Source organism: Muscardinus avellanarius (genome assembly GCF_963383645.1).
Source record: "Muscardinus avellanarius genome assembly, chromosome: 1".
Classification (NCBI taxonomy): Eukaryota; Metazoa; Chordata; class Mammalia; order Rodentia; family Gliridae; genus Muscardinus; species Muscardinus avellanarius.
In genome coordinates, this window is record NC_137786.1 from 150,850,698 (window position 1) to 150,863,844 (window position 13,147).

General features: G+C 41.7%; 1 protein-coding gene across 1 annotated transcript; it reads left to right on the forward strand.

Annotated features, from left to right (window-relative positions):
• Positions 1-889: 889 nt before the first annotated feature.
• MMP8 (matrix metallopeptidase 8) lies at positions 890-12,894 on the forward strand (the record flags this gene model as incomplete). The annotated part of the gene is made up of 10 exons (XM_080719840.1): positions 890-1,000; positions 2,823-3,067; positions 3,937-4,085; positions 4,173-4,298; positions 7,155-7,316; positions 9,580-9,697; positions 10,868-11,001; positions 11,683-11,836; positions 12,537-12,640; positions 12,791-12,894. 10 exons carry the CDS (start codon positions 890-892, stop codon positions 12,892-12,894), a joined length of 1,407 nt encoding a protein of 468 aa, XP_080575966.1.
• Positions 12,895-13,147: the final 253 nt, after the last annotated feature.

Below are 13,147 nucleotides of genomic sequence, written 5' to 3' on the forward strand. Positions count from 1 at the left end.
AGTCTCTCTCAACAGCCACCTGTTGAGTACTGACTCCACCACAAAATGCATGCCACTGGTGTGAGTCATCTAAGCTTGTCTGGACTCAATTTTGTCTGTAAAATGGAGATAATAATAGCATCTCCCTCCCCAGGCTGTGTAAGGACTTAGGTAATATGTGTACAGTGCGTGTGTCTGGGATGTCATAAATATTAAGCCAACTATTATCATTATCGTAATCACTATCATCATCATCATCATCATCATCAATCTGTATTGCTCTTTGTCATTTCTGTGGAAACCCCAGATCACAGACTGGGGATTTTCTAATATGTTGATGCCAAAGCCACATCCTCCAGAAACTGCTGTGGGAGCTACACACAAAGCCCTCTTTGTGACAACACACTCAGGCACACGATAGCCTCACAGACCGTGAGGATGGGGAAATACAGAGGTTCTGTAGTTGAGCTCTTTGGTCCTAAGACCATTAGTCTAATGATATTCCCCTGAATAAACTAACACAGTCTCAGTATCTGACAAAGCCAGAATATGCAAACCCAGAACTTTGCATTCATCTCTTGGTCCTTCTTGACCAGACAATTTTGCAAAAGCCAGTATCTATCTAAAAATCTCCAAAGCAAAGAATAGCAAACTGCACTGGGCTTTTGTTTCTGTTGAAAGACTCCCCCATTTGGAGGTACTAAATCACATTTTACAATTGCAAAACTTTCATAGTGTAGTTAACCTGCATTGCCTCATATTCCTGATGCAGCAATTGTTTAAGACATGGCTTTATAAGGGACCAGGGGAGTGCAAGTGCACGTGACCCTGTGATCTTCAGTGTCCCCATCAGGCCCTGGCCAGAGGGCAGAGAGGAAGGCCGAGAGAGGTGGTGCTGGGAGCAGAGGGCATGCTGTGTCTGAAGATACTTCCATTTCTGCTCGTACTCCACATGGAGCTCTCCAAGGCCTTTCCTGTACCTTCTGAACACTCCGAAGAAAAAAATGCAAAAATTGTTCAGGTAAATTAACTATCAGGTGGGTGGGTGTTTGCTGAGTATCAGAAAATCATGAAGGTTGTATGCTCTACTTTTGTATAAGCAGCCTGAAAGAAGTCACCTGGGTGGTTGGCTTGAGGTCTCCTTTCAGTGAAAAGCTCCCAGAACCTGGAGCTACTTTCTCTATTATGGGCCAATCTGGGACTGATGTGGGGTCTATAAAGCAAAGCTGGGCTCTTCAAGCCTGGGAAAATACTTCTGCAGAGCTGTCTTCAGCTGGGAATTCTTTTAGAAGGACGGCTTTATTTATAAAACTAAGTCATTTTTCTTGTCTAAGCGTTTCTCTTCTGCTATATATCTGCAATCCAGTTACTGTGTGTCTGCGACTTCCTATAAGGATATTTCTTTGCAGCCAAAAATGACAGGTGTAGGAGAAAGCATGAGGCTGAGAGAGTACTGTAAACTAGAAATTAGTATCTAGTGAATTCAATTTGTAGCACCAGACTATGAAATGTTTAGAAACTCTTAGAAGCATTCTAAAACCAAAGCCAGTAGCTTTCTGCCATTGTTTTACAACATAAAAGTCAGTTCAAATGTTTAAGAAATATAAGGTAATTCTCTCAATTTCTCATGCACAATTTTCTTAGTATTACAATTGTAGGAAAGTATTATTCTTGTTGGGAGGGGGGTTTCTTACAATAGTAATATTAACCCCTGGGCTAATATCTAAAGCCCACTGAGTGTTTACTCTGTACAAGGCACCCTGCTGAGCTCCTAACAGCCCTGTGAGGGGAAATTATATTTCCACTTCAGAGACAAAAGTGAACCTTAAATCAGATAAGTAATGTGTCCAAGTGCTCACATTTCATCTATGGCAGAGCTAAGATTTGCCCCAACCTGTCTGATCACAGAACGTGTGCTCTGTCCTATGTCACCTACAAAGTGCCAGGTGTTCACAGGCTGCATATGATGAGATAGAGCCTAATAATTGGCTCATGAGCATCCCTGAGAAATTTTAATTCCTAATGATCCTGACCCCTCCTAAAGAATTATCTCAATGAACTAAAGGCTAATGCCAATAATGTCATTACTCCAAAAATATTGGGAGTTCTTTTGAAATTATCCATTCTCCTTTGAGAGGCAATACAGTGAGTTGGGACCTGAGTTGTTACGTATCAAAATGTTCACTGCTCTGTGACTCCATTTCTTCATGAAATGAAGATTAAACCTTATCTTCAGCAATGAAGCCAGGATTAAAACAGAAAATCTTCACTGATGCAACTAAGATCTCATCAGAAGCCTAAAAATGCTTGTTCTAATGTGTGTGTGTGTGTGTGTGTGTGTGTGTGTGTGTGTGTGTGGTACTGGGTCTGGAACCCAGGGGCATTCTACCTTCGAGCTACACCCTCAGCCCTATTTTTTATTCTTTATTTTGAAACAGGATCTCACTGAGTAGCTGAGGCTGGCCACGAACCACAGTCCTCTTGTATCAGCCTCCCAAAGGCTGGGATTACATGTGCCACTATGTCCGGCTGTCATCCTAATTTTTATAGAAACAAGAAGGCAGTCTCCTGATGTATAGTAGCATTTTGCATGGGCAACTCGATCCTCATCTCTTGTGAAGTATCTATTTTTGTGCATAAACATTATCTGGAGCACTGAATGGAGGGGCACTTCTTTCTAATTGGCTTTGTTCTATCCCAGGCAACCTAAGAAATTGTGCTATTGAGCCTGTGTCTGTCAGAGTATTCACTGCGACTTGAGCTTTGCAGTAAAAGATTGCAAAATGCCCAGAGAAACAAAGATAATTTCACAGCAAAGACTCTTGTGTGCTTATTTTATCCAGAAATATCTAGAAAAGTTCTACCAATTACCAAGCAACCAATTTCGGTCTACAAAAAAGAACAGCACGAGTATGATTGTTGAAAAGCTGAAAGAAATGCAGCGATTTTTTGGGTTGAAAGTGACGGGGAGGCCAGATGTGGAAACTCTGGAGATGATGGAGAAGCCGCGCTGTGGAGTGCCAGATAGTGGTGACTTTATGTTAACCCCCGGAAACCCCAAGTGGAAACACACTGACCTGACCTACAGGTGATATTTCTACTGCGTCAGAATTCCTCCCTCAGCCAGTGTACCCCAGGCACTGTTTCAGAACTTGGCATGCACCAGGCACAAATAGATAAGACCCCTGCCCTTGCAGGCTGTGAACAATGAAGGAGGAAGGTATGGATTGTGAACAAGGGTGGGAATGACAGGGCAGCAATCCCATGGTGCTTCCCCTCCATAGCCTGCTGTTTCGTCTTTCTTCTCAACAGCGAGGATTAGAGCAATGTGAGACTGTCTCTCGAGGCACCAACTTTAGGGCCAAAAAAAGAGGGGGAAAAAAAGCTTAATCATTGCTGGAGAAAATCTGGCCTGACCTTGTGTACATCTTCATAGTTATAATGGTAAGGCTCCATATTTGTGGAATGCTATTTGCCAAATGGAAAATCAAATGCTTTATATGTGCCGGGCGTGGTGGCGCAGGCTTGTAATCCCAGCGTTCGGGAGGCTGAGACAGGAGGATCACGGTTCTCAGCCAGTCTCAGCTACTTAGAAGGCCCTTTGTGAACTCAGTGAGACCCCATTTCAAAGTAAAGAATAAAAAGAGAGTTGAGAGTGTAGCTCAAAGGTAGAATGACAGTACCGCAAAAACAAAAAATGCTTTACATGTGGGTAATATCCACAACAACCCTGTGAAAGTGACACTATTTTACTATCCTCACCTTATGAGTGAGGACACCAAGGTTTTCAAGACATGCAGTTTGTCCAGCCCCATGTCTGTTTTTAACACCTAGACTTGCACTTTCCCGTGTTAGCACATCACATATGAAACTCACTCCTAAAAGAGAAACTCCATCTTCTGATGGAAAGGTGTTATAAGCAAGAACAAATCCTCCAAGCGCCTTCTCATTTTGTAGGATTATGAACCGTACCCCACAGCTGTCACAGGCGGAGGTGGAAAGGGCCATTGAGCAAGCCTTTCAAGTTTGGAGTGCTGCCTCCCCCCTGACCTTCACCAGGATGGAACATGGAGACGCAGACATCAACATTGCTTTTGTGGAGAGAGGTAGGCTGAAAGCAGGCAGGTTCCGTATTGCCTGCCCTGGCTAGCCTGAGTCATGATAAGGACTGATTGTAAATTGTCTCTTTTCAGATCATGGCGACAACTCTCCATTTGATGGACCCAATGGGATCCTTGCTCATGCCTTTCAGCCAGGCCAAGGTATTGGAGGAGATGCTCATTTTGACGCAGAGGAAACATGGACCCAAACTTCCAGCAGTAAGTTAACCAAGGTCATGTCCACACACAGTTTCTGATTTAACCTTTTCACATTAGAATCTGCATACATAGTCAGGCAGGGTGGTGCACGCTTGTAATCCCAAAACCTGGGAGGCTGAGACAAAAGGATTGAAGATTTGAGGCCAGCCTCAACAACTTAGAGAGGCCCTATTTTAAAATAGAAACTAACATCTAGGCATGGTAATGCACCCCTGTAATTTTGGCCCTTGGGAGGTAGAGACAGGAGGATTGCAAATTCAAGGACCACCTCATCAAGTAGATATTTGCATCAACCTAGTGAGACACTGTAAAATAAAATAAAATAAAATAAAATAAAATAAAATAAAATAAAATAAAATAAAATAGGACTGGATTGTAGCTCTGAGGTAGAATGCCCCTGAGTTCATCCCCTAGTACAAAAGAGAGAGAGAGGGAGATACATAGAGACAGAGAGAAAGGAGAAAGAAACAATCTACACACATGTATGTGCACGTACTCACCTAAGTTATTGTAGTATTTGAAACTCACACAAATAAATTATTTAAAAGTTTTGCTACCTCAAGATACTAAGTCAATTTAGGCTTTAAAAAAATCCAAAGTTATGGCTGGTAAAGATCTTCTCCCATTCTGTAGGCTTTCTCTTTAGGTTCTTGATGGTTTTCTTTGATGAGCAGAAACTTTTCAATTTGATGCCATCTCACTTGTTAATTCTTGCTTTAATTTCCTGCACTTTGGAAGTCTGGTTGAGAAAGTTACTGCCTGTGCCTATATATTGGAGTGTTGAGCCTATGCCCTCCTCTCATAACTTCAGAGTCTCAGGTCCAATTTCTAAGTCTAATTCTAGGTCTAATTCCTGCGCATGGTGAGAGGTAAGGATTTAGTTCCGTCTTTCTACAGATGGATAGCCAGTTCTCCCAGCATCATTTGTTGAAAAAGCTGCCTTTTCTCCACCATTTCCTCAACATAAATATTATGAGTGTCTATCCAAGTCCTGTGCTAGGATCTGTGTGTGCTCAATGATAAATAAAGGTCCTTCATGGTTTTGTATTTCCATAGTCCTCCCACCAGTTTAGATGGTCATTACCTCCTACCTGTTTCATGGTCCAGATTCCCAACTCCAATCTCCAGTCCCTCTGACTTTTCATAGCATTACAGCAATATTTTACTTGGAAAGCTCATCTTGGATCATAAATACTCTCCTGCCTTAAATTTTCAGTGTTTACTAAGTCAGGCCCAAACACTTTCACTTGGCATCGAGGGCTTTAGTGCTTGCCTACCCTCTTCTTTCTTGACTGGTCTCCATATTTCACGAACACCAGCTACCTCGGGCATTCACTAGTCTCAGCTCACACCATGCTTTCCTTCTTTCCCACGTTTTCTCCAATGACCTACACTTCCTGAAATGTCTTTCTCATCCCTCACACCCCACCCTTCAGAACATCCCTCATTTATCCATGCTATGACTAAGACTTTATACCTTGTCTTTGATTGGAGATGAGGCCTTCCTTCCACAATTCCTGTCAGCCTTACAGTAATATTTTTTGAATCTTTGAATCTTCTTTGAATCTCCTACCTAACCATTCTGACTCGTTTTCCTGGGAGTTCCATTTGTTTGCACATATATCTCCCCTTCTAGAGTACATACTCCTGGAAAGCAGAAAACCGCCACCAATCCACACAGCCCCTTCCCAGTGCTCCAGGAGCCCAAAGGTGTTTTTTGAAATGTGCTCTCTAGTGAGAAATTGAAAGGGCATAAAGCTAAGAAAGTGAGTCTTGGAGCATGGGTAGATTTTTACTACAATCATTATCAAAGGTGAGTTGAACATTGTGGTGAGAGCGTGGGTCTGGCCATTACACCTGGATCTCACCCCAGACCTATCACTTACTGATTGCAAGATCAATAAGAAAATACTCAGAACCTATGGGCTTTTAGCTCCTAACTATAAAAATACTGCATTAAACTTCACAAAAGTGTTGTGAGAATGAAACATTATCACACTGCCTAGCATGTGTTAGGTAGTCTACAACTATGATAATGTGCTTTTTAAAAAAAAAAGTAAGCATGTAGAAAAATGCAAAGCATGCTTTTAAGATTCCCAGAGACTGGCAGGATCAAAGGATTCACAGAAGAAGTCAAGACCTCAATCCTTCTGGGGGAGTCAAGTGGGGGATGAATATCTTAGCAGCCAGGAAAAAAATGGTGCTTGGACTCTGTTTGATAGGAATTAGGCTCCTTGGAAGTTTGAAATTTGTGAAAGGCACTATGTTCATGGAAATTTAAAGATGGGAAATAAGACCAATAAGAGGAATGGTCTGCTTCTATACAGGGGAGGATTTCTAGCACTGTTGGAGAGCTTCAAAATAGGAAAAGGCCACACTAGAGCCCATGTGTCTGGGGAGCAAATGCAAGTAAGCCTGCATCTAAGGCCACTCCGAATCCTGGAAGGCTTCTTCTCTAGCTCTCTATTCATTAAGACCCTACTCACCAGCCTGAGGGTCTAGGACACTGGATATGCAGTAGGAGCATTCATGAAGCATTGCTGGAGCCGTGAGACCCTAGCTCAGCCGTCATTTCTCTAAGCTCATCCATAAAATGTGGAGACTGGAATAAAGGCAGACTTTCTTGGTTCTAAAGTTTGGTAAGAAGTTCTTACTCATCTCATCCTAGCTCATGACTCCCACCTCAATTCCTCCCACCTTCATTCTTTCAGGTACCTGAGGAGCAGATGAAAGGGTGGAGCTAGGGAGGGCTGCTTTCCTGGGCATCTCTGGCTTGGAGACACCATGCCTCCAGATCATATTTCTACTGTCTGTGGGGCCACATGAAATCATTCACCACATGTGCTTGTCTTTCAGATTACAACTTGTTTCTTGTTGCTGCTCATGAGTTCGGCCATTCCTTGGGGCTGTCTCACTCCACTGACCCCAGCGCCTTGATGTATCCCAACTATGCCTTCAGGGAGCCCAGCAGCTACTCACTCCCTCAAGATGACATCAATGGCATTCAGGCCATCTATGGTAAGCCATCTGAAGAACTGTGTACCTGATGGAACTGGAGAATAGGCCCCCAACAAGCTCAGCATCTGAGCATCTCTTTTGTAGAACTCTCACGCTCTGCCCCAGGGCAAGCTCAGATTAAACTCTGAAAGTTGCTAAATAAGTTTAGCATTATTACAAAAGGCAGGGGATGAGAGGCAGGTTAAAGGAAGTGCATTCCACATCTGTTGCTGCCTTGAAAAAAAGGTTAAGAAGAAATGCACCAAGACAATTTTAAGTCATTATCTCTAAATAATAGAGTCCCTTCCTCCTTATTTTTTATTCTTTCCAATTTTATATATTCTAAAAATGCAGGACTATCCCTTTTTGAACAGCAATCCTATTCCTAGAAGAATTAATAAAAGAAATTCTTACATAGGTCCATAAGGGACATAGACAAAGATGTCAAGGATGTTCACCAAAGCCTTGTTTGTGGTGTTGAAATTTGGAAGATGTCTAGTGCCGCAGTGCACAGGAATAGATGCATATGTGCAACATAATTGGGTCTGTAAAGCTTTAAGCCTTGTGAAAAAGAGACAGAATGGTGTATATTATATAGTGAATAAGTTAAATTATAAAATATATCCTTTCACATCAATTAAAATGCATAAAATTAAAAAGCAAGAAGTTCTCAAGAAACATGCAAATAAAAAGGTAGACAGTGAGCGTATTAAAATAGTTGTCTGTGGGAGAAAAAAGGGGATGGAGAAGGAGCAGGGGAGGAGAACACAAACGTGCTTTTCAGGGAGAGCTACAGGAACCTTTTTACTGATTATAAGAAGTGCTGCCTGGGAGCAGCTCAGCATCTCTCCTCCCTCTTGCCCTCCTGCTCCCTACAAGTGTGGAACAGAATGGAATGAAACAGAATGAGGTGGAGTGGGAGGAATGGAACTAGGGAAACACACTCTCCTCTCTGGTGGCATAGCACCATAAATCAAGCGTGCCAGGGTGCCTCCATCAGGCAACTTTTCCTGACAGTAGAATTTCCAGGAATCCATGCTCTACTCCAAGGGCCTTTATATCCCAATCCTTCTGCACCCCCAAAACCCCTCCTTCTTTTGCTTATCAGTATTTCACATTCTCTAAATTAGTACAGCCCTCCATTATAGAATGATAAAATACATTAAAATGTGAATTCTTATAGGAAAGACTCTACTAAAATTTGATTACTTAGAGTTATTCTACAAAGCAAATGAGTAATATCAGATCCTTTCCAGAATAGGGGTTTGGGTGGGGAAGGAGGATGCTAATACTGAATGGCCAAAAGAACCAGAAAGAAGAACTGAGAGGTTGGGGGAGGCTGGGATTAGAATTTAAAGCAGGGAGCTTTTTCGAGATAGTTTTGGGTATCTAGAGTCCATATTCCATATTAGGATAGATTTTTTCTGAAAAATAAATATATAAATATATGATAGTTTCACCTAAAATAAAAGAAAAAACATATTCTCTGGTAAGAAAGAAAGCAAAAAGAAATATTGAAATGTTATCTTTAAGTTATCAAAATCTTGGTATCAGACAAATGAAACTTATGTGAGATTATCATTTTTAATTTTGGATAAATTGCTATAATACTAGATGTCAACCACTAAGCCAAGCATGGGAAGAAGGGATGGGGAGGGAATGGGGTGGGGATCGGGTGGGGTCTGACTGGGCAATGTGTGCGTGTATGTCTACAAAAGTTTTTTTGTATCTCACTATGATGTATGAATACAGTGCACCAATAAAAAATTTAAAAAAAAAAGAATTTGAAGCAGGGAGGCCGGTCGTGGTGGTGCACACTTGTAATCCCCGCGCTTGGGAGGCAGAGACAGGAGGATCGCGCAGGTTCGAAGCCAGCCGTGCGCGCTGGCTTAGGAGACCCTGTTTCCAAATAAAAATATAAAATAGGTCTGGGAGTGTAGCCCAGAGGTAGAAGGGCTTCCAGGAACCCCAGTACCACCAAAAAAAAAAAAAAAAAAAAAAAAGGAAAGAAAGAAAAAGAAAGAAAGAATTTAAAGCAGGGGGGTGAAATTCAAGTTGCTTTACTTTCCTACTTAACCTGCAACAAATCTTGAGAACTATCATTACTCTTATTAAACAAGCAAAAACTTTAAGAAGGCCAAATGTACAGTGACTTCAGTTCCCTGGGAGACAGTGTGGTAGCATTTCTCTTCACGTGAAGAACACAGTCTTCTTCCTGGGAAGCCACTGAAGTAAACTGAGTCCCACTGGACCTATGCTTATAAAAAGTCCTTTTTATTTCCAGGACCTACAGACAACCCTATACAACCTACTGGACCAAGCGCACCCAGAACCTGTGACCCCCGATTGACATTCGATGCTGCCACCACACTACGTGGAGAAATACTTTTCTTTAAAGACAAGTATAAAATTGAGCTATTTCTTCCTTTGATTTCTTTGACTGGTGCATCTTAAAACACACATTATGAAGCTTTTCTTTTTAATTCAAGGCTTATGCATCTTTTCAGAATGTTTAGTATTTTCTGAGTAAATCAAACCATCTAAGAAAAGAAGAAAACTAAGACATCACAAGTATCTGGTGGTTTAAACAAATATGGGCTATCTACTTGCTTGGGAACTTGTTAGCTGAGTTTAACCAACACCAAAATGTCATTGAATTCATCCAAAATCAGTCTAGTGGATGGAAACTGTCACTGAGCCAGCTGTGAGGCAAATCATCTCTAACCGATTGTAGGTGCCCTTTTTCCACTGGCCATTTTATGATTGTGGAATCACAAGCTGCAGGTGTGTGCTGTTGGTGTACACTCTCATCAGTTAGCAGGTGCCATCGTGAAAGATACTAACCAGCCGGGCGTGGTGGCGCACACTTGTAATCCCCGCTCTTGGGAGACGGAGACAGGAGGGTCGCGCAGGTTCGAAGCCAGCCACTCTGGCTGAAGAGACCCTGTTTCCAAATAAAATATAAAATAGGTCTGGGAGTGTAGCCCGGAGGTAGAAGGTCCCTGGGTCCCATCCCCAGTACCACAAGAAAGAAAGAAAGAAAGAAAGAAAGAAAGAAAGAAAGAAAGAAAGAAAGAAAGAAAGAAAAGAAAGAAAGGAAGAAAGGGGAGGGAGGAAGAGGGAGGGAGGGAGAAAGGGAGGGAGGGAAGGAGGGAGGGAGGGAGGGAGGGAGGAAGGAAGGAAGGAAGGAAGGAAGGAAGGAAGGAAGGAAGAGGGAGGAAGAGGGAGGGAGGGAGAAAGGTAGGGAGGGAGGGAGGGAGGGAGGAAGGAAGGAAGGAAGGAAGGAAGGAAGGAAGGAAGGAAGGAATATACTAAACAAGTAAGCTGTGGCACTGTGTGGGGAGGGGAGAGTGCCAAACCCAGTCAAGATGATTCCTCCTGTGACCTCCTCTGAAACTTGTTAAGCACTCACTCACCAGGTGGACCTAGACATGTGCTGGCCGCTGTGCTAGAAACTACATCCTCCCTCCCAGCAATCATCTAGGGGTCATTGCTAGCCTCGGAACCACAGAACTACCTCTTGCATTATCATGAACATGTTTAAATGTGTATGTTTCTTTATGTCCCCTTAGGTACTTCTGGAGACGTCACCCTCAGGTCCGGCAAGTAGAATTCAATTTTATTTCTCTATTCTGGCCATCCCTGCCAACTGATATACAGGCTGCTTATGAGGATTTTGATAGAGACCTAGTTTTCCTATTTAAAGGTAACTTCCTCCCAGGTGCGGTGGCACATGCCTGTAATTTCAGTACTTGGGAGGCTGAGATGGGAGCATCACGGGTTTGAGGACAGCCTCGGCAACTTAATAAAACCCAGAGAAACTTAGCAAGACCTTTTTTCAAAATAAATAATAAAAATAAAAAGTTCTGGGGGGTAGTTCAGAGGCATTCTGCCTCTGAGCTTAATCTGCAGTACCAAAAAATAAAAAATAAAAAATGCTGCCCAACCCTCTTCCAGGAGGCCTGATCCTAATCACCAACCACTATGTGAACTTGAGCAGATTGTACACTCTTTAGGTCTTGTTATTCTCATCAACAAAGTGAGAAAACCACATTATGCCATCTTTAGCACTTCTCCATCTTCATCCTCGATATAACTTTCTAAGATGATTCAAGGTCATATTTACTTTCTGTGTAGATGTCACCTGAGATGAGACAGCCAACTGCAGGCCCCCTAATGTCAGGCTAAGAAGTTTTAATGCCTCGCACAACTGGGGCAATCGTAACCCCTCACCCCATGAACTTAGCCCTGCCCACCTCATCTTTTAAAGGCTATTTTTTCTATTTTTATCTCTATGATTAATTTATACAAAGACCACAACGTAGTAGATGTTATTTTGCAGAAATGAAAGAATATTTATTTAACATAAAACTCAAATTGTTGACAGGCAACCAATACTGGGCTCTGAGTGGCTATGACATTCAGCCAGGTTACCCCAGGGATCTATCAAACTATGGTCTCCCAAGCACAGTGCAGGCAATTGATGCCGCTGTTTTTTATGGAGGGAAGACATACTTCTTTGTAAACAACCAGCACTGGAGGTAAGATAAACTGTTTCTCAATTAGAAGTTGAAGTCTGTGTTTCTCTTTGCCCTGCCTACAAACCACTATCAGACATGTGAAAGTTTTTAAAATCTAGGTGATCTTTGATGAGGTGTTAGTGAGAAAATATTCTTCTTCACAAGATGATTGACATTACCATGGCTTTTGAAAATTTCACTTTTGTAAGATTAAAGTGCCTACACGATCATGTGGGGGCTTCTGCATCACGGAACGGAGCACACCTTCATAAGCGCTAGGGTGGGATGCAAGGAGAGATGTAGGCTAAATCTCATTTACGAATTAAGTGTCGGTACATTCAAGTAAATGTTGTTCAGATAGCCTTCAGCATTTGATGCCCAATATAAACTTATTATTTACACTTATCTATACACACCCATGCATACATACACAGATATACTATGTACCAATTAAGAAAATTGCTTAGAAAATATAAGCTCTTATTTGGGGAAATAGCCCTGCATTGACAACCAGAATGTTATTTTAGAATTAATCCTACCCATATAATTTACAAATAAGTATGTATCCTTAGAGAAATTGACTATCTCTAATCCCAGTAAATAGGAAGTTATGAAGACTGATGAAGAAATGTGTGGAAAGGTGCTTTGTAACATACATACAACTAAAAGAAAACTGTTACCATCATGGACATTAAATCATGTAACATTTTGTTCTTATCAGATATGATAACCAAAGACAATCCATAGATCCGGGTTATCCCAAAAGCATATCAAGCGCTTTTCCAGGAATAGAAAGTAGGATTGATGCAGTCTTCCAGCAGGATTGTAAGTAGGAAAATAAAGCTACTAATAAACTTGTTTCAGTGTGCTAAGCAGCATATTTGCCTTTGGACATTATATTGGGGGAGAGTTTTTTCATTAAAGACATGTGCTTTCTTCCATAAGCTAATTCAACACATTGTCTCTTTTTTATAGACTACTTCCTTTTCTTCAGTGGCCCAAGATATTATGCATTTAATCTTGTTGCACGGAGAGTTACTAGAGTGGCAAGAAGCAATTTATGGCTTAACTGTAGATAAAGCTGACCCAAATCAAATGTGGTTGTATCCATTTTCGGAATGTGAAAAGGAAACCTATCTTGTATATTCCCACATGGCATCTCATTCATACTCTTCTCAATACTATGTAGTATTTCCTATCTCTGTATTCATCGGACCTGTACTCAGATAAAATGTGTTTGGAGTAACCCTCTGTGTGTGGAGGCCAGCTCACCCAGCTCTCCTACATCCCATCTCAGGTTAGTGAATCCATTACAAAAGAAAAGAAAAGGAA